At 39.4% G+C, this 24,903-nt stretch overlaps 1 protein-coding gene across 13 annotated transcripts in view; it reads left to right on the forward strand.

Moving 5' to 3' along the window:
- Nucleotides 1-24,903, forward strand: part of CFAP20DC (CFAP20 domain containing) — a 282,240-nt gene that overhangs the window by 181,220 nt on the left and 76,117 nt on the right. For all 13 annotated transcript variants that reach the window (XR_011483719.1, XM_070455795.1, XM_070455786.1 and 10 more), the window contains one exon: nt 17,796-17,999. Coding sequence is in view for 12 of the 13 variants with exons in the window: in XM_070455795.1 (XP_070311896.1) it covers nt 17,796-17,999 (204 nt within the window). In the remaining variant the exon portion in view is untranslated. The remainder of the gene's footprint in view (nt 1-17,795; nt 18,000-24,903) is intronic.

The raw sequence follows: 24,903 nt of genomic DNA on the forward strand, positions 1-24,903 counted from the left end.
AGGTTGCTCTGCCGGGAACTGTCTGATGCGGGCCCTGGTTTGCATGCCCTTCCCAGGTCTAAGCCCTCAGGCTCAGGTTCTCGGGTACTCCACAAAGGCACAGACTCAGTTGGGCCTGTGTTTTGTGCCCGTCCCAGGTCCGAGCAGCTCAGGTGACCAGGTGCTTGGCGAGCGCAGTCACCCCCAGTTGGGGGGTGCGTCTCATCGCCTCCCCTGTCCCAGCCGCTCGGTTTTCTGGGTGAACAACAGGCATGCCTTCTCAGGTGTGCCATATGTCTCTTCTGGGGAGCTGGTCTCTGGCTGCGACCCTCCTGGCGGATGTCAACCATTCAGAATCCCAAGAAGTCTTGGTTAGCAACAAAGTCTGCTTGCAGTTTGGTGTAGGATGCCTGTCTGGGGCCATGATTGCCCCCTTCCGGCTCTGGCTGCCCTCACCTCCCTGTCTCCGGCAGGGGATGGGCCGGTCCACAGCCGGCTAGCTCTGCTCAGTCCTTTGTTCTGTGAGCTGGCCTGGCGGTGTCTTAATAAAGTAAAGTCGCTCAATCGTATCCATCTCTTTGTGACCCCATGGTCTGTAGCCTACCAGACTCCTCTATCCTTGGGATTTTCCAGGCAAGAGTACTGGAGTGGGCTGCCATTTCCTTCTCCAGGGGATCTTCCCCACCCAGGGATCAAACCCAGGTCTCCAGCATTGCAGACAGATGCTTTACCGTCTGAACCCCAGGAAGCCCAGTATTTCTTTGAGCCCCGTTTTTGGCCAGGGGATGGGTGAGGAGCAAGAATACTAGAGTGGGTTGCCATTCCCTTCTCCAGGAGATCTTCCTGACCCAGGGATTGAGCTCGGGTGTTACGCATTGTAGGCAGATGCTTTACCATCTGAGCCACCAGGGAAGAGGGCTTTTCTCGGGATGGCTATCCCAGAGTCTGGGTGCTATCTCCACGTAGTTCCCTCAGATTGCCCTCAGGGCATTCAGGCCTGGCCCTTACCCTAAGCAAAGCAGCCCGCTCCTCCCTGTCCCTCCCTGGCTTGCTAGTGGGGGATGCAAGCATCTGGGAGCAGCCCCGCTGGGAGTTGCTGTTAGGCACATAAACTGTGGTTTTAATTTATTTATTTTTCCTCCCAGTTATTTTGTCCTCTGAGAGTCCAAGGTTCACCACAGACCCGCTGGAGAGGGTGTTTCCTGGTGTTTGGAAACCTCTCTTTTTTAAGACTCCCTTCCCAGGACGGATCTCCGTCCCTACCTCTTTTGTCTCTTTTTATCTTTTATATTTTGTCCTACCTCCTTTCGAAGACAATGGGCTGCCTTTCTGGGTGCCTGATGTCCTCTGCCAGTATTCAGAAGTTGTTCTGTGGAATTTGCTCAGCGTTCAAATCTTTCAATGAATTTGTGGGAGAGAAAGTGGTCTCCCCATCCTGTTCCTCTGCCATCTTAGGACTGCCCTCTAGGATTGTTTTCTTAATATTTCTTTCTTCTAGCTCATTGTTAGCATGTAGAAATGCAATTGATGTTTTTGTATATTGATTTTTTACCCTGCAACTATACTGTATGTTTTATTATTTCTAATGGGTTTTTTTGTGTGTGTATGTGTGAAGTCTCAAGGTCTTCCAGTGTATAAAAGGGTTCCAAAATCACTGTGGATGATGACTGCAGCCATGAAATTAAAACACTCTTGATCCTTGGGAGAAAAGCTATAACAAACCTAGACAGTGTATTAAAAATCAAAGACATCACTTTGCCAACAAAGGTCCATATAGTCAAAGCTGTGGTTTTTCCAATAGTCATATATAGATGTGAAAGTTAAACCATAAAGAAGGCTGAGTGCCAAAAAATTGATGCTTTCAAACTGTGGTGCTGGAAAACACTCTTGAGAGTCTCTTGGACATCAAGGAGATTGAACCAGTCAGTCCTACAAGAAATCAACCCTGAATATTCATTGGAAGGACTGATGCTGAAGCTAAAACTCCAGTAATTTGGCCACCTGATGCAAAGAGCCGACTCAATGGAAATGACTGTGGTGCTGGGAAAGATTGAAGGCAAAAGGAGACAGGGAGGCAGAGGATGAGATGGTTAGATAGCATCGCCAACTCAGTGGACATGAATTTGAGCAAACTCCAGGAGATAATGAAGGACAGGAAAGCCTGATCTACTGCAGTCCATGGGGTCAAAAAGAGTCAGACATAGCGACTAAGCAACAGCAACAAATATATAAAAGCACGTCATCCGCAGATAGTGACAGTTTTGCTCCTTTATTTCCAATTGGAATGCCTTGTATTTCATTTTATTGCTTAATTACTCTGCTAGGCCTTCCAGTACTATGTTGAATAAGAGTGGTGAGAGTGGTCATCTTTGAGCATCTTGTCTTTTTCCTGAATTTATAGGGGTAGCTTTAAATTTTTCACCATTGAGTGTGATGTTAGCTGAGTTTGTCATATATGACTTGAATTATGTCAAAGTACATTTTTTTATATATACCTAAATACTTTATTGAATAAAGTTTTTATCAGAAATGGTTGTTGAGCTTGGGAGCCTCCGACCCAAATGAACTGTAAGTACCTGTCCACTCAGCAAAGTATACTGGCTGAAAGATAGTGCTCTCTGACAACACCTGGGAGTAATGAAAGTAGGAAAGGGACCAAGGTTTGGAGAGAGAGCAGGAGACTTTCCCTCACCCATTATCTTAAGAAGCTTTTCGAATAAGACAGTTCTCAGAAACCACTTGGGAGACCCTTCTTAGAGCTGCTCAATGCAGATTGCAAACACAAGCCTGACAGGTCTGTGTTCCACACGACAGCCCTCTGAGACCTTCCTCTTCCATTTGACAGAGCAATCACTTCACTGGAAATAAAGAGAAGAGGAGCTTTATCTTTTTTTGAGGGGATAAAGACACAAAGGAACTACTTCCCGGGTTTGACCTCAGTGTCAGAATTCAAGCTAATAAAATTTACTCTCTATCAGCCCACATGATCGCTGCAATCTGTGACTCATGTTTGTGAGTGTGATAATCTCAGTTTAACAGGACATAAAATTTTAGAAGGCATAGGCATTCTACCCCATTCCAAAGTGAATTTACAATGGGAATGAAGGGTTCTTCCAGAGAACCCTTGTTTTTTAAAAAAAAAACTTCATGGTCCTAGTGAGAAGATTCTAGTAATTGACATTCTCCCCGCTTGATGTTTGCTGCTAAAAATCTGTGAAAACTAATTTCCTCAAGAATGCCGTGTGCTTATTAACTCTACAAAGGACTTTTTCTTCAGATCCCAGAAAACCACAGAGTAATTTAGAAAAATAAATAAATAACTGCTTTACTGAGATTTAATTCATACAATATAGACATCAACATTTTTCTTAAAATGTTTACAGAATTGTATAACCATCAGTACTATCTAATTTTAGATCATTTCATCACCCCAGAAGAAACTCCATACCCATTAACAGTCACTCCTCATACCTCCTTCCCCCCAAATTTCTGGCAACCATTAATCTACTTTTTGTCACTATGGATTTGCCTATTCTGGACATTTCACTTAAATATAATCATATAATATGCAACCTTTTACATCTGACTTCCTTAATTTAGCATACTGTTTTCAAGGTCCCATCTATGTTGTAACATTTCATCCCTTTTTATGCAGGAATGATAAATCACTATATGGATATACCCTGTTTATTTGTCCATCTGCTGATGGACAGTTGGTTGTTTCCACTTTTTGGCTCTTATGAATTGATGCCAGTATGGACATTCATGTCAGTTTTTGTGTAGACATATGTTTTCAGTCCTCTTGGGTATATACCTAGGATTAGAATTGCTAGGTCATAAGGAACTTTACATTGTGACTAACTGCCAAACTGTTTTCCAAAGTGTCTCTACCATTTTACAATTCCATTAGCAATAGGGCAATTTCTTCTCATCATAATCAACACTTCTTATTGTCTGTCTTTTTTATTTAAGCCATACTAGTGTGTATGAAGTGGTATCTCAATTGTAGCTTTTGTTTACATTTCTCTAATGACTAAACATTAAGCAGCAGTTAGAACTGGACATGCAACAACAGACTGGTTCCAAATAGGAAAAGGAGTACGTCAAGGCTGTATATTGTCACCCTGCTTATTTAACTTCTATGCAGAGTACATCATGAGAAATGCTGGGCTGGAAGAAGCACAAGCTGGAATCAAGACTGCTGGGAGAAATATCAATAACCTCAGATGTGCAGATGACACCACCCTTATGGCAGAAAGTGAAGAGGAACTAAAGAGCCTCTTGATGAAAGTGAAAGAGGAGAATGAAAAAGTTGGCTTAAAACTCAACATTCAGAAAACTAAGATCATGGCAAATAGATAGAGAAACAGTGGCGGACTTTACTTTTGGGGGCTCCAGAATCACTGCAGATGATGACTGCAGCCATGAAATAAAAAGACACTTACTTCTTGGAAGGAAAGTTATGACCAACCTAGACAGCATATTAAAAAGCAGAGACATTACTTTGTCAACAAAGGTCTGTCTAGTCAAGGCTATGGTTTTTCCAGTAATCATGTATGGGTGTGAAAGTTGGACTATAAAGAAAGCTGAGTGCCAAAGAATTGATGCTTTTGAACTGTGCTGTTGGAGAAGACTCTTGAGAGTCCCTTGGACTGCAAGGAGATCCAACCAGTCCACCCTAAAGGAGATCAGTCCTGGGTGTTCATTGGAAGGACTGATGCTGAAGCTGAAACTCCAATACTTTGGCCACCTCATGCGAAGAGTTGACTCAGTGGAAGAGACCCTGATGCTGGGAGGGATGGGGGCAGGAGGAGTAGGGGGCAACAGAGGATGAGATGGCTAAATGGCATCACCAACTTGATGGGCATGAGTTTGAGTAAACTCCGGGAGTTTGTGATGGACAGGGAGGCCTGGCGTGCTGCGATTGATTTATGGGGTGGCAAAGAGTCGGACACGACTGAGCGACTGAACTGAACTGAATGACTAAACATATTGAGCATCTTTTCATGTGCTCATTAGCCATTTGTGTATCTCCTTTAGAGAAATATCTATTCAAATACTTTACCTATTTTTTATTGGATTTTTTTGTCTTTCTATTGTATAGTTGTAAGAATTTAGATACAAGTTCTTTGTCAGATATATGCTATGCAAATATTTTTTCCCAGTCTGTAGGTTGTCTTTTCATTTCTTGATGGTGTCTTTTGAAGGTCAAAAGATTTTAATTTTTATAAAGTCTAGTTTATCTGTTTTTTCCTTCTGTTGCTTGTGCTTTTGGAATTACATCTAAGAAATCGTTGCCTTATCCAGAGTCGCAAAAAGGTACTCCTGTTTCCGTTTCATTCTATGATCGATTTTGAGTTAATTTTTGTATATAGTGGAAAATAGATATTCACCTATAGTTTTTTTTTTTTTGCATGTTTGTATTCAGTTGTGTCAGCACCATTGGTTGAAGAACTATCCTTTCTCTATTGAATTGTCTCACGCCCTTTCTAAAAATCAGTTGACCATACATGTAAAGATATATTTCTGACCTCTCAGTTCTATTTTATTTATTGTATGTCTGTCATTATGCAGTACCACACTGTCTTAATTCCTGTAGTTTTGTAGTATAGTTTTGAAATCAGTAAGAACTTCATTCTTTCTTATCTTGATTGTTTTTGCCATGCTGGGTTCCTTGCATTTTAATATGAATTTGCAGATCAGCTTCTCAGTTTCTGCAAAAAAAAAAAAGGCAGCTGGGATTTTGGTAGGAACTTCCTTTAATCCTTAGGTCAATTTGAGGAATATTTCAATTTTACAGTCTTTCAGTCTTCAGTCTTTTAGTTCATTGGATGTTTTTCCATTTCTTTGTGTGTTTAATTTCTTTCAGCAATGTTTTATAGTTTTCAGTGTGCAAGTCTTGCACTTCTCATGTTAAGTTTACCCCTTTCTTATTCTTTCTGATGTAGTAGTGAATGTAATCTTTTCTTAATTTCATTTTTTTATTTGTTCATTGCTAATGTATAGATATACAATTGATCTTGCAACCTTGCTGAACATTTATTAGTTCTAATAGTGTTTTTGTGAATTCTTTAAGATTTTCTATGTATGAGATCATGTCACTGTAAATAGAGATAATTCTACTTCCACTCCAATCTGGAGGGTTTTATTATTATTATTATTATTATTTAAACATAGTTTGTTTACAAGATGCCTATCTCTGCTGTACCAGAAAGTGACTCAGTTGTATACATTGATACATTCTCTTTTTCATTATGGTTTATCACAGGATATTGAATATAGTTCTGTGTGCTATACATTAATGGATATTTTTTTATTTCTTTTTCTTATTTAATTGCATCCACAGATGGATTTAATTTGAGTGAAAATGTCTTTTTCTTTCAATATATATAAGATTTAATACTTAATAGAGTGGCCTCAATATTGAATTCTAACACAGACATGATGTATTCAAACAGGCCTAGAAAGATTCTTTTGGTATGACTCATAAGAAATGTGCTTGATACAAGAACATTTTGAGAATTATCATGGAACTAGAAATCCATTTAATATTAATGTGAATGCAGGTGTGAAATTAAACTTTGCTGGCTAACATTATAGTCCATATATGTACAGTACTGACATACATGGGGGTTTCTGCCACTGAAGCTCGGTTTCTAAAATATAGGGCGTCCAGGGAATGGGATATACTTATCCTGGTTCTACTTCTGAATAAGTAAGAGCTTCTGTTCTGCTGAGAGCCTATCAAATCAGATGTTCTCCTAGCTGCTAGAGGTACACTGACCAAGAAAGGTGAGGCCTCTCTCCTCAGGGAGCTTATATCTGTTGAAAGATACAGACAACAAGTAAACAAGTACATAAAATGATTCTAAACTATGGTAAAGACTTGGGAAAGAAAAAACAGGGTGACAGAGTGGTAGTTTGGGCAGAATTGTGAGTACTCTACCTAATATCTGTCTGAGTGGGTGACATTTGAACTGAGATTGTTTAAGATGAAGGCAGCCATGCAAAGAACCAGGGGCTAATGTTTTAGTCATCAGGATTAGTAGGTTCAAAGCTCCTGAAATGAGCATCATTGAGGAATAAAAGAAGCCCCTATAGCTGGGACATAAGGGCAGACGGAAATTAGAAGAAGATGAGAGCAGAGAGGTAAACAGGCCCAGATCATATTAAGTCAGGAAGGACATGGTGAGGAGAGTGGCCCTCATTCCAAATGCAGTGGTAAGTCTTTGAAGGCTTTTAAGCACGGCAATGACATTTATATTCAAAGTCTCCCTTGGCTCCCTCCAGAGTGGATGCAGTAGGGCAGACGTAGAAGCAGCGAGGGCAGTTGAGGCAGTACTCTTGATAGTTCACAGTGGAGAGGAAGAGAAGTAGCAGATTACTGGAATAATTGGGTGTAGGACTGATAGGATGTAAGAAAAAGGAAACAGAATCTAGGATGAAACTTAAGTTTGGGACTTGAACAGTCAAGATAGTTGTGTCATTTACTGGGCTGTAGCAGATTGAATGTATCTGAGCCATCAACTTAGGCATCAAGGTACCACAATCAGAAACTGTTAGTGGACATCTCGTCAAAAATCTGTGCTCTCTGAAAGTGCTGATGTGAAACAACTTTATGACAACAGTAAAAGGCTCTTACAGAAGGAGGTGCAGGAAAATTGTCTTCCTGTTCCCCTGATACGGAAGAGTACTAGTAATTCTAAAGGAACACTTACTGAAATTGATTTGCTAACTGCTTGGTAAACTTCTTTCTGGCAATGTGTTATTCATATCTTAATAGAGTTCTCTATTATTAAGTTCAAATATTTTTAATTAAGAAAGAAATACAGCCCTCTGGGTAGTATTGCGATCATATATATATAGCTGGTAATTAAACTTTTCCACATGTATAACTGCATTCAAATAATTTTGAATGAATCATTTTAAACCTGCAGATGTCATTGTGTGCATCTTAAATAAACAAGACGTGTAGCAATCTTTGTGGTTCCAGAAAAAGTCAGAGTTTACTGAAGAATTATTTCATAAGAAAGATAAAATATGCTACCAATTACAAATTCAGGTATTTTCTTTTTAAAAAATATGCTTGACTTTATTATAGAAAAAACATTGTAAAATGAATCATATATAATGAACTTAATTTTCACATTTCCATTTTTGAAAATCAGAACTGAATTATGGAAATCACTTTTTAAAAAAGGTATTTTAGGCTGTGATATAATGTTAGCAAATTTTTCTTTTAATTTTCAAGTGATTTTTTTTTATAATAAAAAAGGATTCGCTGCCTCCCTGATAACTTGAGCCCCAGTATTGGAGCAGTGAATACTATCTATATCTAAAAATATCATATATTTTTAAAGTTATAACAGTTTGCTATTCAGTGCAATTTATGCTCAGAAAACTTAGAAGAAAATAAATTTGTAAGTTATTTTAGAGTTCTAAAGGCATTATTCCATTACATAAATATTTGCATTTTCTAAGGTACTCTTTGCTCAAAGTGAAACCATCTGTCTTTCTTTGAATTTGTCATTCAAGTATGCAATTTGCAGTTGTCTTTCCAACAATACACATTGTTTGAAGAATTCATAAATGTCTTTCTGACCCATGACTTCCTTCAGCTACAGCAATATTCCAGTGTTCCAAAACACCTGTCTTGGGGGCAGGTAACTCTGTATATCATACATCATCCTGGCCCAATTGTGGAGAGTCTCTTAGGGGTAACTTTCCCTCCTGCAGCAGTTTCCCCATAGGTACCTGCTGACCTTATGCTGCCCTGAGCTTTCCCCCTTGCAGCCTTTAAGACCTTCCCCAAACAGGGCTCTATGTCATATCTACCCACATCTTCATTCTTCAAAATGGATAAATCAGGAGCAGGGGACACCATGGTTCAGAGCCCCCGCTCAAATAAGCCAGACTTGATTTGAGTCCTAGCTTTGCTTTTTTTTAGTTATGTGACCCTGGACACATTTCTTAACCTTTTTGTACCTTGGTTATGTCATGTGTAAATTTGGAAAAAATAACAATACTTATTCCACGGGGTTGTTGTAAGTATTAAATGAGATAGTTCATGAAGAACACTTAGCCCATAATCCAACAGGGTATTTTCTTGTATTTATTTCTGAGTAGTTAGAACCTTTCAAATTCAATCGAATTCTCAAAACTAATTATTGAGATTGTTTGATAAGTGATGACTGTACGTGCCTCTTGTCCTCTGCTTATAGTTGAATCAAATGTTAACATATGAGCAAATTAACTCCGCCAGGTAACGTGTTGGTATTTTTTCAGGGACACACTGAAGAGAGAAAAGTTTAGAAGCGGGATGTGGTGTCTCTCCAGTCCTTCCCTAGAGGCCACCTTGGTGTGCCTGCCACGTTTCCAGAGCTGAATTGAAGATGCGTAGCTTCGTGATTGATAGAGCAAATTGAACTTGGGCAGGACTAGTAGCATTTCATAAACCGTAGTGTTATCCGTGGGAAGAAAGTTTCATTTATTAAATTGGACATTCCTGCCAATTTATCGTCTTTGGGAAAAGAGTCTGATGTTTGATGTTTTGTTGAAACTGCACTCTTTCCTTGTCTCAAAAAAAAAAAGGTCATTATCTCAGTCTTATCTGTCAATGTATTGCCGAGGATATTGCTGAAGCTACAGAATTTGGTGATTAAATAACATTTGTGTCACCAGTAGAAGTGTTTGAATTAGACATAGAAATTTCCCAGGTGGAACGTGTTTCTAGCCCTCTGCCTTCTTTTTGAATATTTTTCAGTCTGACTGATATGTAGTATGGTTTGTTTATTTCACTTTCTTTGTATCTAGTGTCTAATTTAGTTGTTCACCAGGGCAGAATGGTCTAGAGTAGATGTACGTTAAAATAATTTAAAACAGAATTACAGTTAAGATCCAGGTGATGATATGGAATTGCAAAAGTTATTAGGATATGTTTATATCTCCATTTATGAGTAGTTATGCAAACAATATGCCATTTACTTTGATAAAGAGGAGCAGTTTCAAATTCTCAAAAGTTTCAGAAGTTGTAGCTAGAAAGTCTTGACAAAAATTGAGACTATCAGAAGTATGAATCAATGAGAAGACATTAGTGGTTTAACCAACACACTTTGGCATTTCATTATCAGTTCTCCAATATTCTAATGCTAAGGGCTAGATAACATCCTACTAGTTAACGTGTTTATCGAAGAAATCCATCTTCTTTGACGTCTTGGTTTTCCTAATATAAAGAGGAGCAAATTAAATAAATATGTCATTTTCCTACTGTATGCAGCAGATACTAGGCTATTTTCTAAGTGCATTGAGATTGAGGTCTTTGATCTCAATCAGTCAGACTTGATTTGAGTCCTAGCGTTGCTTCTTTTTAGTTATGTGACCCAGACACATTTCTTAACCTCTTTGAACCTTGGTTATGTCATGTGTAAATTTGGAAAAAAATAGCAATATTTATTCCTCAGGGTTGTTGTTAAGTATTAAATGAGTACATGTAGAACACTTAGCCCATAATCCAGCAGGGTGGCTTTAAAGATCAGGAGTACTTGCCATGTGCCAGGTTCTCTCCAAGGTGTCCCACACTATCTCCAGTCTCCATCTTCCCCCTTGAGAGGACTGACTTACTTGACAGACAAGGAAGGAGAGAGATTTGGCTAGTTCACATATAAGTGACAAGGCAGAGTATCAAACCCAGGAATTCTGGCCAGAAAAGCCTGTAACTCCCTCCGCTCTGGACCATCACCCCTAGTTAAAGACCACTGAAAAAATTCTGTGATCAGGTGGCAACTTAACTTCTATTGCCACTTAAAGCTTTATAGTATTTTAATGTGCAGATACTGCAGATGTTGGTTTATCTGTCGTTACTGTTTTACAACCGGTTGTATATTCTAAACAGTTCAAACTTATTTAAAGCTGTCATCTTCCCATTCCAGAAGCATCAGTTGTCTTACCTCTGCTATTTTCATCTCTATAAGCAATCTTATTGTTTTCCTCTTGATTCTTTAAATAATTTCTAAACTACCATCTATTGAATGGCTTTATATTTGTTCAATGTACAAAGCTACAATCACCTTATAGATGGCATATCCTTGGGCATAATATAAAACCTCCTCAATTTGCTGTTAGTAGATTCCTTCTAGTCTATTATTGTTAAAACTTAGAAGTTAAATGCTGGAAAATTAAAAATTGTTTATCAGTTGTTTAAGGTTAATAAGAGTTCAGCTGTGTTTGTCAGAGATTTCTTTATGAAAATTAGCGAGCTGACTACCAAGGCAGAAATGTACGGAAGTATATTTCTTTTTAGGTCATGGATTAAAAGACTGTTCTATACAAATGGAGCACATGAATATAAAGATTTTTTTTCTTTAAGTCCTTTCATGCCAAACAAAAGAGAGAGGAGAGCCACATATACAAGATAGAAAGTTATCTCTTTGCAAGGAATTTTACCACTATTGGATATAATTACCCAAGAATTCTTTACCTGAGACATTTTGGGAGATTAGGTATTCCTGAGTAATGAAGTATGGATTGAGTGTCTCCAGGTCACATGCCAAAATGTTTGTGACAGACATTTCAGAAGCATCATTGGGTTTGGTTATGCCTATGTCCATGTGAATGCTGTCAACGTAAAACATGATCAAAGTTCAGACCAGTTGGTTCTTTTGGATAGCCTGACTCTTGATTTACACTGTGCAAGTTGACACAGCATCTCTTAAGTTAGCAAAGTTTTTCAAGTTGTACTTGGTCTTTAAGTTTTGATTTATATCTTTGCATGGTGAAGACACATGGTGAAAGCTACCATATGTTGTTAATGAGTTGTGTGCTCAAGTATATGCCGCTTACAGCTCACGTTTGGGCTTCTGTCTTCTCTTCATTCCTGTTGTTAGTGGGCCGGTGCCCCCAATGAATCAGAGCAAACTCTGTGTGGGATAAGTAGCTTAGGAATTTGAAACAAGTCTTCAAGGAGTGCTCGTTGGAGAAGAGATGTCCTAGAACACTAATTTACCATAAGCTATTAGTATTAAAAATGTCAGTGTAGAGATTAAGTGCTCTCTGCAAATAGCAGTCAGGAGAAGATTAATCTTCAAATTAAAATGCCAATTAAAATTTAAAATTAGTTTTGGAAAATGGACTTCTGCTTTTCTTGCTGTCGTGTTGAAGTTCAAAAAAACTTCCAAAACTTTCTAATTACATCTTTTTAAACTCTTAACAATAAATACAAATTTGAAACTACCATGATACTGACTCCCAGCCACACTTACAAATTGTCTTTTTTCCTCCTACTGATAGTCCATAGTAAGGTGCCAGTGATTAATAACTAATCACTTCCTAGTAAATCTCTTTTTGATTCTCAGGCTTTTGTGCTCTTATTCACAAAGAAATATGCATATCATAAACACATACTTTGATAGATTTTCACAAACTGAAGGAACTGATCATCATCTGAATCAAGAAAGAAAACAAAGCCAGCTCCCCAGCAGCCCCACTGTCCTCCCTTCTAGTTACTGTCCTTTGCTTTCACTGTGCCCTCACAGCTACCCCCTGCCAGCCAAGACTGGTTTCACCAGTGTATGCTCCCTTATGTCTGGGTTCTCTAGCTCAACATTTCTTTTGAAGAGTCAATATATCACTCATTTCAGTGCTATATAGTGCCCTACTGTGTGGCTCTCATACCATTTATTTACCCATTCTACTGTTGGTGGGCATTTGAGTAGTTTCCATTTGGAAGCTATTAAAATTATGTCTTGTGATAGAATCCTAGATTTTTTAATAAGACTTGGGCAGGGAAGTAGAAGCCATCTGGTCTTACAAGATTTAAGTAAAATTCTAGGTATTTCCATCTTTGTTACTTTGGCACAGTATTACAGATTTCGTTTCTAAAACAGTATACATTTAAGCAAATAATGCTTTCTATGAATATGAGCTCCATATGTCTAGCTTGCCCCATGTTTTCTTGCCTGATGCTTAGAATAGGCTTCCATATCATGCTTCCAATCAATCCTTCAATGCCAAGCTTAAAAACTGTCTCTTCCATGACACCTGATCCTACAGGAAGTGACCTCTCTCTTTTCTGAAATACCAGACTATTTGGTATATCTCCCTTTTCTCATGTTACATTTCATATCCTATTCTAAGAGCCACCATCCTTTTTGTAGTAGTAATGCCTTTTGAGTCTTGGTTTAACTTAAAAGAATACAAAGAGGATTGTTTGTTAGGGCTTTTATTAAGAGTTTTTACAACATGATGTCCCCTACATCCTAGGTATCAGGCACTGTCACAATGCAAACCTGATTCAGAGTCTCGAAAATGTTACAGGCTCCAGAGTGAGAATAATGACCCAATTTTCTCTCAGTTCTATTAGTCTCCCATCCATGTAAAATAGAAGGAGGTCAGTCATCTCATTTTATTAACCCATGGCCATGTCTGATTCTGCCTCCACACCGCTACTGTAAACTCAGCCTTGTGTCCCTCTCAGTTCAGTGGAATTGGTTCTTACCACAGATTCTATAGGCAGAAGTTTGCTCAGTTAAGCTATTTCACATTAAAATCTTAAGAAGACAGGTTAAGCGAAGGGCTTCAAGTTGAAAGATTATTTTTGTTTGTTGTGTTTTATCCTTTTGCTGGAGTTACCGGCTTTCCTTTTAATCACTATCAAAACTCTGTGTGGTTATTAATACTGTACCTCAGTTTATGTTACCTTTTTGTATACTCATTTCTTTAGAACTATTACCCTCCTAGATTGTAAGACCTGTGAAAGCAAGGGCCACATCTTACCTTTCTAGCTTCACAGACTTAGGTTCCCAAAACTGTCTGAAAAAAGATCAATGAAAACGAATGGTTCGATTGGCTTTATAAGGGAAGGACTTGCCCGGGAATCTAAGCACAGCTGAATTATATAGCCCTGAGCCCATTACCTGCTCCTAAAATAAATCTGATTGATATTGTCTCCCCTCTGTCCTACAAGGATATTTTGAGACAAAATTGGGTTATACGTAACAGTTTGAGCCTTTCAGAGATGGAATTACAAAAGGCACTTTGCCTCTTAGGAGTTGCACAATTTAGTTAGATGACATCTTGTGCTAGGTCTACTTTAATGTGAAGACTTTATTGCAAGCCTTTATATATATAAATAAATGATTTAAGCCTTTTCTGGGGTTTTGGAATGGTTTAAGAGATTGCAGATCAAGAATATATCAAGGGACTAAGTTAATTACCTCTCCGCCAGTTGCTCTATTCATGACCCTGGTGTCTCTGCTCGCTTTTGGTTTTGTGAGGCTTTTTCTAATTCTGCTGGACAGTTGCATCTTAGTCACATATCTGTTGTAGTATTGATCATGATACATTATAATAGCCTGATTTTTTTAACTGAAGCATAATTGCTTTGTAATTTTGTACAAAATATATATAATTGACATAAATATATGTCAATCCTACTCTCTCAGTTCGTGTCACCCTCCACTTCCCCACTGTGTCTACATGTCTGTTGTCTGTGTCTGCATCTCTATTCCTGCCCTACAAATAGGTTCATCTGTACCATTTTTCTAGATCCCATATGTATTGTTGATACCCCAGTTTATAATACCTGTTATCTCTCCCTTTCTACACTGTGAGCTCCGTGAGAATAGAGATGTGTCTCATTTTCTTTATTCTCGTAGCTCCTAGCATAGTACAGAATAGATGAAAGGCGCCAGAGAAAATGAGAGGAAAGAATAATAACAACAGGGCACAAATCATAAATTTGGAGACACTTAGTAGAGCTGTTTGTCAAGTACTGTGCTAAGCATTTGATACTCAGTATTTAGTATGCTGAAAATCCCATGAGGTATATACTATGGTCCCATTTTACAGATGAAAAAACTAAGGCATGGAAAGATAAAGTGATTTTCCCAATCACTTACAGCCGGTAAAAGGTGAAACCAGGGCCCAGACACAGATCTGTGTGACTTAACCACTGGCCCATTCGCTCTTGTTTTTCTGTCCTAGCACCCAAGGTTGTACCTCGGGCACAGAATAGGCTTGTAGATTAAATAATAAATAAATAAAATGGCTGAATTAATCATACTAAGTACATATAAAAGCTTTATTCTTAATAAAAATTGTGAAAACAAAATTTCCTTTTTCATTTTAAAAGTGTGTATTATCAATGCATACCTATGTGACATGTTAGGCTTCCCTGGTGGCTCAGTGGTAAAGAATCTGCCTGCAATGCAGAAGACCCAGGTTTGATCCCTGGGTCAGGAAGATCCCCTGGAGGAGGAAATGGCAACCCTCTCTAGTATTCTTACCTGGAAAATCCCATGGACAGAGGAGCCTGGCAGGCTACAGTCCATGGGATCACAAGAGTTGGACACAACTTAGCAACTACACCACTACCACCACCACCACCACCACGTGACGTGTTAGAATGTTTAGTTCTACTTCTTGACAGAAAAGCTGAAGGACAAAATAGCCCAAAGTCAAATGGCTAGTCTTTTTTTCACATCTGATTACTGAACTACTTTTTTTTCAATTGAGATATAATTACTTCATATACCATAAAGTTCAGAAGTTTTTAGTATATTCAGGACATTCTGTAACCATTACTACAACACAGCCTGCTTTCAGAACATTTGCATCACCCCAGAAAGAAACCCCTTACCCGATAGAGATCAGTGCCCATTCCATCTCTCCCCAGTCCCTGGACAGTCACCTGTCTCCCTTATATCTCTGTACTTGCCTTTTATGTATAGTTCATATACATGAAATCATATAATCCGTGACCTTTTGTCTCAGGCTTCTTTCACTTAGCATAATATTTTCAACATTCACCCATCTTGTATCATGTATCTTTATGGCTAATAATACTCCATTGTATGGGTAAACAAAAATCCATTCATCAGCTGATGGACATTTGGTGGTTTCTGCTTTTGGGCTATTATGAATAATACTGATAATGAACATTCATATGGAAGTTTCTGTACACACATATATTTTTAGTTCTCTTGGATATATCCCAGCAAGTGAATTGCTGGCCCCATGGCCCATGTTTAATGTTTTGAGGAACCACCAAACTTTTCCAAAGTGACTGCACCATTTTATAATCACAACCAGTGATGTATGAGGATACCAGTTTCGCCACATCCTTGCCAGCACTTGTTACTGTCTATCCTTTGTATTATAACAATCCCAGTGGATGTGACTGGTCCCTCGTTGTTGTGTTGATTTGCTTTCTCTAATGACAGTGATGTTGGGCATCTTTTTGTTTATTGCTCCCCTATTTCTTTCGAATTTAAATTGTTTTTATTTTTCCCTTTTTAAAGTGCCTTTTTTTGGAATATAAACTTTGTTTTTCTTCTTGTAATATCTGTTTTATTCAAAGAACTCTTTAAGCATATTAAATGCTCATGAACTCTTTTACTCATGACATCTATTAAGAGTGCCAAGCTGCTGAAGCCATGAACTATAAGAATTTAAGTGAGTTTCCATTGGCAACTTCGCAGAAAATCTCCACATCACATTATTAGATCACAGGCTTTCATAACCCCAAAGTTATGATGATAATAATGCTTTATTAAAAAGCTTTTAGTGTCATAGAAACACTAAGAATTTTTTTCAATTGTTATTTTCTTAACCTTTTACATCCCGATGAGGCAGAAAGAAAAGACAGTAGCTATCTCAGAGAATCATCCAAGAAAACAAATTTAGAAATTTGAGTATCTTAAGAAGTCTTACATGTCATGGAAAAAAAAAAAAAAAAACTTTTTGACCATAATCACTGATTCCAGATGTACAAAAAGATTTCAAGTTTGTTTTCAAGTTGTATGCCAGTCCTAGATGTAAATCACACTGCTCATTCATATGTGATGCTAACATTTCAGCAATGTTGAAGTTAATGTTAGCTACCAGATTTGGTTTAAGCCAGAGAAAAGAGGTTTGAAAATTCCATATGCCAGTGTCTTCCCCGTACATTGAAATAATATTTATACTAGCCTCTGAAGATTTATAGTCGTAGACTTGACAGATTACATATATATAGTAAAGTCCATGTGAGTTTCAGGGTTTATGGTAGCTCTGAGGTCTTTCTGGCTTTCAGACCTTACCTGTTCCCATCCTCAGCTCATATTTTATTTGATGGCTTTTAACAACATTAGTTATCTTCATTCTTACTGTTAGTTGAATTTATTTGATCCTAGTGTTCACACTGATGAAATTTATCAATTCTCTTATAAACCAGACTTTTTTATGAAAGGTGATTTTTTCTTTTCCAAAAAACCATTTGGAATTTTTATTTAGTCAGTCCTCAAATACGGGTTTGGCTCCAGGTATGGGAAATACAATGGAAGTAAGGCAGTCGTGGAGCTTGCCTTTGCAGCCCTCATAGACTACCTATGGACTCCAAAACCAGTTAGGTACCTGCGGCTGTGATGGTGCTAAAAATGTACACTGTGGGATTCTCTGAGAGCACATAATGTGGAGGAACTGACCCAGTTTTGAGCTGTCGGGAAAAGCGTTTCTGAAGATAAACACATAATCTGGGCCCTAGTGGACAGCTGGGCATGAGCACACTAGAACTGGCATGTACACAGGCACTAAGGCAAGAGTGGGTTTGATGCTTCTGAGGACCTGAACGAAGGACAGTGTGACTGACATGTCAGGAGAAGACGACAAGGTGAGGCAGCCGGCAGGGGCATCATGTGAGGGCATATTAAGGATCTGGGCCTCTTTGTCAATGGGGAGCCATTGTAGGGGCTAAGGCTGTAGAGTAGCATTTACTGGTAGCCCATAAAATTAAGAAAGGCCAAATGACGCATTGCTCTTTCAATTTCTTCTCTCTTGCTCAGGAGTATGACTGGAGAAACTATCAGCCCAGTGAGATTAGTGAATCTGAGCTGCAAATGCTCGCCAGCCTACGACGGCAACAGAATGAAGAACTGGAGGACACTGGGGCTCCCTATGGCCTGAGCGCATCCCAGGTTGACAACTGTAATGTCAGCATAAGCACCAGCAGTGACGACACAACCACGTGGAACTCCTGCCTGCCACCTGTGAGTCCAGGGTTTTGCAACTTTGTTTACTGCCTTAATCAGGGATCAAGCCACTCCTTAACAAAGCCCAGCCTTGGCCTGGGAAAAGTAGGGCCGAATGAGAACACTTCCCATGAAGACTGTTCTGAAATAGTGTTGTAATACTGGAGGCATTGTCTTGTTTTAAATTCTCTTATTTATCTTCAGATAATGGGCTTCCCTGATGACTGAAACGATAAAGAATCTTGCCTGCAATGTGGGAGATCCAGGTTTGATTCCTGGGTAGGAAAGATCTCCTGGAGAAGGCCCTGGCAACCCACTCCATATTCTTGCCTGGAGAACCCCATAGACAGAGGAGCCTGGCAGGCTTCAGTGCATGGGGTTGCAAAGTGTCACACTACTAAAATGACTTAGTTTGCACCTTCAGACAATGTATGTTAATTGTGTGGTAAGATATAAAACCCTACATGAAAATGAAAGAAAAAGAACAATTTTACTGTAGACTCTAGGTATTTCATTGCACTCTTAGATCCCTAGCACAAGCCCTGGCACATAGAACAGGCTCAGTATGTGTTCTTAAAGTATCCATTAAATGAATGAACAAAAAGGAAGAGACTATAGCTAAACCAATGGCACCCCACTCCAGTACTGTTGCCTGGAAAATCCCATGGACGGAGGAGCCTGGTAGGCTGCGGTCCATGGTGTTGCTAAGAGTCGGACGCAACTGAGCGACTTCACTTTCACTTTTCACTTTCATGCATTGGAGAAGGAAATGGCAATCCATTCCAGTGTTCTTGCCTGGAGAATCCCAGGGACGGGGGAGCCTGGTGGGCTGCCGTCTATGGGGTCTCACAGAGTCGGACACGACTGAAGTGACTTAGCAGCAGCAGCATAGCTAAAACAAGTATTGCTTGGATGTGGTGGCAGAAAAAAACGTTTTTGGAAGTCACCGGATTTTTGCTAACTCCTCCCTGTGTCTCTAGCCATGAGAGGCATTGCAGGTGCTTCAGCAAAGCTTATACTATCCTGTATGTTTATACAGTTAAAGCACTCTTAAATGCAGCCCTTCATTTTCTCTGTAAACTAGCAGGCGGCCTGGAGCAGGCCACAGTCTGCCTGTTTTTCAATTGAAGAAACTAAATTCTGGACTCAAGCTTCCATACCTGCTCAGTGGTGGAGCCCAAAACAAAGCCCAGTGATTTTACTCCATCTTTTCTTCAGTATGATCCTCATGGATCTTATGGTTTAATCGAAAAGACAAGGCAGAAACATTCACAGAACAGTCAGTCGCAATGTAAGAAATGTCATGGGGCAGAAGAATAAAATCTTTATTATAATAATGGTAATTAGAACTGCCATTTAAGAACCTAAAAGCATTTAAGATCTCCATAGACCAAACAAACATTTACTTATAATGCTATATTCAACATCAGATCAAACATATTAAAATGCACTTTCAAATCCAGTAATAAATACAATTTTTTACCAGACAATTTTTGAAAGGAAATATAAAACTGTGCACCTTTGATTCATGCTTATATAAAATTACATAAAGGTTAAGTGTAGTTAACAGTGGATAAGTTATGTTTTAAGTATTGAGTTAAATATCAATTTTTCAGTTTTCATTTTCTATTTTAAAGTAGTTCCCCCCCACCCCCCGCCAGATCTCCACTTTCTTTGTAGCTCTTAGAAATCTCAAAGGCCCTGACAATAGGCATTGTGTTTCTCACTTACTCCTTGCTGCTATCCTATGTAGTAAGCACTGTTGAGTTCCCATTTTTAGATGAGAAAACAGACTCTTGAGTAAAGTGACACAGAACTAGTTTGGCATGACTCTCAAATCTAAGCTTCTAGCCTCCCTGATATGGACTTCTTGATATGTTACTTAATTGTCAATTGAGTGCTATGAATATCTAGCAGAAGTTGAGATTTCTACTCTGGAGAGAACTTTCAAATCACAGATGAGGAATACAAATTGGTTCTAAGCATAAAAGGTAGTGGGGGAGATGATATTAGTTTTTCTTTAGTGTTCTTTTTACCACCTTGACCACCCTCCCAGGTTGGTCTTGCCTTATTTAGCTGTGCTTTCATTAAACTGAATTATCAAGCATATATAACACCTCAAACAACCTTGGTCCTAAAGAGTACCTACCCACTAGAAACACATACCCCTGTGTGCTGGTTACTCAGAGTACCCTGATAGCCAGAGCTAAGAACAGAAGAGTAAGTTGCAGATTTTTGCCAATGCCATTTACAGTGAAATTGAAATACTGCCTTTCTTATAAAATATTTCTTAGCAGCCATTTAAACCAAATGTAAGAAAGAGAATAGTGGCCTCCTGAACAAACTCATTCTGTCATGAAGTAGCTCAGAGACCCAGCATTTCAAAGGGCAAGCTGGAAAGTGATTATTCAAGACTGAAAAGGCTGAACTCTTAGTTGCCCTGGATACCCTGTCCTCATCACTGTCCTGTTGTGACAAGGACTGAAGTCCCCATGCATCACAACTACTTCTCTGTAAAAGTCTACAGCTGAAAATAACCACTGGTAATGAACTTAATAACCCCTCTATTTGACCAAATGAGACATTGAAATTGAGTCTGTTTTTTTAGACAGAGAAAATAATTGAAAAACCTACCTTTGGTATTCATAAGATATATTTATTATTCCATCAAACTCAGTCTATTTCAATATTGGAACTATCAACAAATGAAAAATTGCATTCCTTAATGAATTCTGCGTCTTGTTGCTTGTATAGAGTCTAAATAGAGCAATTTACAAGAACTACTATGGTCTTTTCTGGGAGCTCATGATTTTCTTTGTAGAAGTTGTACCAGGGCAATGAAAAAGAAGCAATGGAAGAAGACGTAACTTCATCACAGTGATATCCTGCTTTTCTTATGTCACAGTGATGGCACCATCCTCCACACTGACACTCAAACCAGAAATTTGAAACACATCTCCACTTCTCCCACCCCTTCATTTACCACACCCAATTGGTCTCCAAATCCTGAGAATCCCCTCTCCTTTTTACCTCTTAACCCTCCCTATCTAATACCATGCTCACATCAAAAGTGGTCCAGAGAGTAAAGAGTCTGTCTGCAGTGTGGGAGACCTGGGTTCAATCCCTGGGTCGGGAAAATCCCCTGGAAAAGGAAATGGCAACCCAATCCAGTATTCTTGCCTGGAAAATCCCATGGACGGAGGAGCCTGACAGGTTACAGTCCATTGGGGTCTCAAAGAGTCCCTATGACTTCACTTTACTTCATCTAATACCATTGATTTGGTATTTCATTTCTTATCCAAATTCCCTCATCAATTTCCTGATACTAAAGTGCCTGCAGTCCAAGCACTATAGCGTGGTGGTTAGGAGCATGGTCTCTGAGGTAAAATTGCCAGGGTTCACATCCAAGCTGTGACCTTGTCAAGCACATGGCACTGTGTCTGAGACATGATAAGCAATTAATAAATTAAGATTAGTTGTCATTATTATTGTCATTATTATTCATGCTATCTCTCTAAAGACCACATCTGATGTGATCTCATCCTTACATGAAGCCCTTTTGTAACTCCTCACTGCCTCTTTAGCCTGGCATACACAGTCCCCCCACCATGATCTGAGACCTGCCCCCCTCTCCAGGATCATCTCTCACTGCTCTCCACCTTTCTCCCCATGCTTTAATCCCAGTGGTAATCCCCTAGAGGCACTTTGCACGCATCCTTGTACCTTGTACCAGTTTCTCTCTTAAGACTCAGCTCCAAAGCCTTCTGTAATCCTTCTCCAGGCTCACTGAGAGAGGCAGCTTCCTTTCTGTCACAAGAGCCAGATTATCTCCATGCTAACACTCCCTGCAGCCTAGCTTGTCTGTCCCACATTAATTCATCCCAAATACTTTTTGAGTGGTCCAATCTTCTGTGTACTGTGCTGGGGATACAACCAAGTCTTTCCTCACCCTTGAGATACTGTTCATACTATTCATGGGGTTCTCAAGGCAAAGATACTGAAGCGGTTTGCTGTTCCCTTCTCAGTGGACCACATTTTGTCAGAACTCTCCACCATGACCCATCCGTCTTGAGTGGCCCTACATGGCATGGCTCATAGTTTCATTGAGTTAGACAAGGCTGTGGTCCATGTGATTAGATTGGTTAGTTTTCTGTGATGATGGTTTTCAGTCTGTCTGCCCTTTGCCAACATCTGCTGGATCATTGAAAACGCAAGAGAGTTCCAGGAAAACGTCTATTTCTGCTTTATCGACTATGCCAAAGCCTTTGACTGTGTGGATCACAATAAACTGTGGAAAATTCTGAAAGAGATGGGTATACCAGACCACCTGACCTGCCTCTTGAGAAATCTGTATGCAGGTTAGGAAGCAACAGTTAGAACTGGATATGCAACAACAGACTGGTTCCAAATAGGAAAAGGAGTACGTCAAGGCTGTATATTGTCACCCTGTTTACTTAACTTCTATGCAGAGTACATCATGAGAAACTCTGGGCTGGCCGAAGCACAAGCTGGAATCAAGACTGCCGGGAGAAATATCAGTAACCTCAGATATGCAGATGACACCACCCTTATGGCAGAAAGTGAAGAAGAACTAAAGAGCCTCTTGATGAAAGTGAAAGAGGAGAATGAAAAAGTTGGCTTAAAACTCAACATTCAGAAAACTAAGATCATGGCAAATAGATAGAGAAACAGTGGCGGACTTTACTTTTGGGGGCTCCAGAATCACTGCAGATGATGACTGCAGCCATGAAATAAAAAGACACTTACTTCTTGGAAGGAAAGTTATGACCAACCTAGACAGCATATTAAAAAGCAGAGACATTACTTTGTCAACAAAGGTCTGTCTAGTCAAGGCTATGGTTTTTCCAGTAATCATGTATGGGTGTGAAAGTTGGACTATAAAGAAAGCTGAGTGCCAAAGAATTGATGCTTTTGAACTGTGCTGTTGGAGAAGACTCTTGAGAGTCCCTTGGACTGCAAGGAGATCCAACCAGTCCATCCTAAAGGAGATCAGCCCTGAATATTCATTGGAAGGACTGATGTTGAGGCTGAAACTCTTATACTTTGACCGCATGATGCGAAGAGCTGACTCATTTGAAAAGACCCTGATGCTGGCAAAGATTGAAGGCGAGAGGAGAAGGGGACGACAGAGGGTGAGACGGTTGGATGGCATTACTGACTTAATGGACATGAGTTTGAGTAAGCTCTGGGAGTTGGTGATGGACAGGGAGGCCTGGCGTGCTGTAGTCCATGGGGTCGCAAAGAGTCAGACATGACTGAGCAACTGAACTGAACTGAACAGCCTTGAGATACTTACCATATTGGAGGTAAACAGCTCACTGTAAGAGAGTGATAACAAGATATCATTATTATGATAACAGAGAGTGATAATAAGATAAAGAGAAGAGGGTACACATGCGAGGGAATAATTAATTCTACTTCTTGGTTTCAGGGATGTTTTCACAGAGAAGACTGCAGGTAAGCCAGAGTTCGAGAATGAGTGTAAGCTCATCACATAAAGAGAGGAGAAAGAGAATTCTAGGTTCTGAAAAGGAGCAGAATCAATAGTCTCCTTTAACAAGATTACCTCCTCTTAGTGCCTTTTTTCCTCCATCACCTCTAACAGGACTTGAAATGAATTTTTGCTTTCCTCATAATCACTGCCCACCCCTGACCCATCACACATCATGGCCCTACCTTTTGTCCACATTCTGTTAGCGATGCCATTACCCCATACCCTCTTCTCTGCCTGGAGACCCTCCTTCCCTCTTGTCTACCTTGAACACTTCTGTGTTTGAAGGCCCAACTCAAATGTCCCATCTTCATGAAACCCTCTCTCCTGCATAGAATTATTTTCTTTCTTCTCTGGCTCCCAATATCTTTGGTGATAGCACTTACCATGTCAGGTAACCACTGTCATCAACATCCCTCGAGCCTGGTTGTGAGCTCCTTGAAGGCAGGACTGTGCCAAGCACAGGGCCTAGCATGAGGTCACACTCAGTCACCGCTGGTTGTGAGTTGTTTGGTTGAGTAAATCAGTCAATAATATTAAAAGATTCCTTTTTTATGCTAAAGTAAGGTAGTTTTATCGAAATTCCAAAATAAACATTAGCTGTACTTTGCTTAAATAAGTCCTGAATGATGCTGGTAGTATTTTATATTCAAGATTTAATAAATGGATATTAAATACACACAAAAAGGAAAAGTCTCCCTCTGGACAAGGTTTGGTGATAGTAGTTTAGAAAGAATATTTAGGCAGGTCACATTCAGTTTGGCGTCTTTACTTAATGACTTCACACACATCGCAGTCAAACCAGGAAGCCTACAGAGAGTAAAACAAGTCTTTAGTGAAGTCTATTGTGTTTACCGCAGGATTTGGTTTCTCAGCTTTCCTCAGCATCTGTGCAGTTCAGAGTAATGTGTACTGTTTAAAAAGTGTTTAGATATAATAAATTAATCATTTAAAAGTGTAATTAAATGTAACCATATTTCTCATAGCAAATTGGCTTTTGTAGGCATCTCTTGCTAAATAAATCAAACCTACCAAGAAATCCATTGGCGTTTGACAGACAAATTTCTCAAAGTTTCTAACTTAGAACCAAATTCAATTAAAACAATACTTTTCAACTTCTGTGGAAACCAGGCTGCAAGTAATCAATTTTGGAGAGTTCTGTTAGGAGTAGCCCTCATGAGATTTATTCAAAAACTGGGCTCTAGGCAGCCTTTGGAAGAGAGCTAGGAGTTAGTTATAATGGATTCTTAAGTGAATTTTATTTTGGCAAAGGATTGTGATTGATAGGAGCATAAAGCTATGTCTTGAGGGGTGTGTGCGTGTGTGTGTGTGTGCGTGTGTGCGTGCGTGTGTGTGTGCGCGTGTGTGTGCGCGTGTGTGCGCGCGTGTGTGTGTGTGTGTCTGCGTGTG

This window comes from Odocoileus virginianus, chromosome 26, assembly GCF_023699985.2.
Source record: "Odocoileus virginianus isolate 20LAN1187 ecotype Illinois chromosome 26, Ovbor_1.2, whole genome shotgun sequence".
NCBI lineage: Eukaryota > Metazoa > Chordata > Mammalia > Artiodactyla > Cervidae > Odocoileus > Odocoileus virginianus.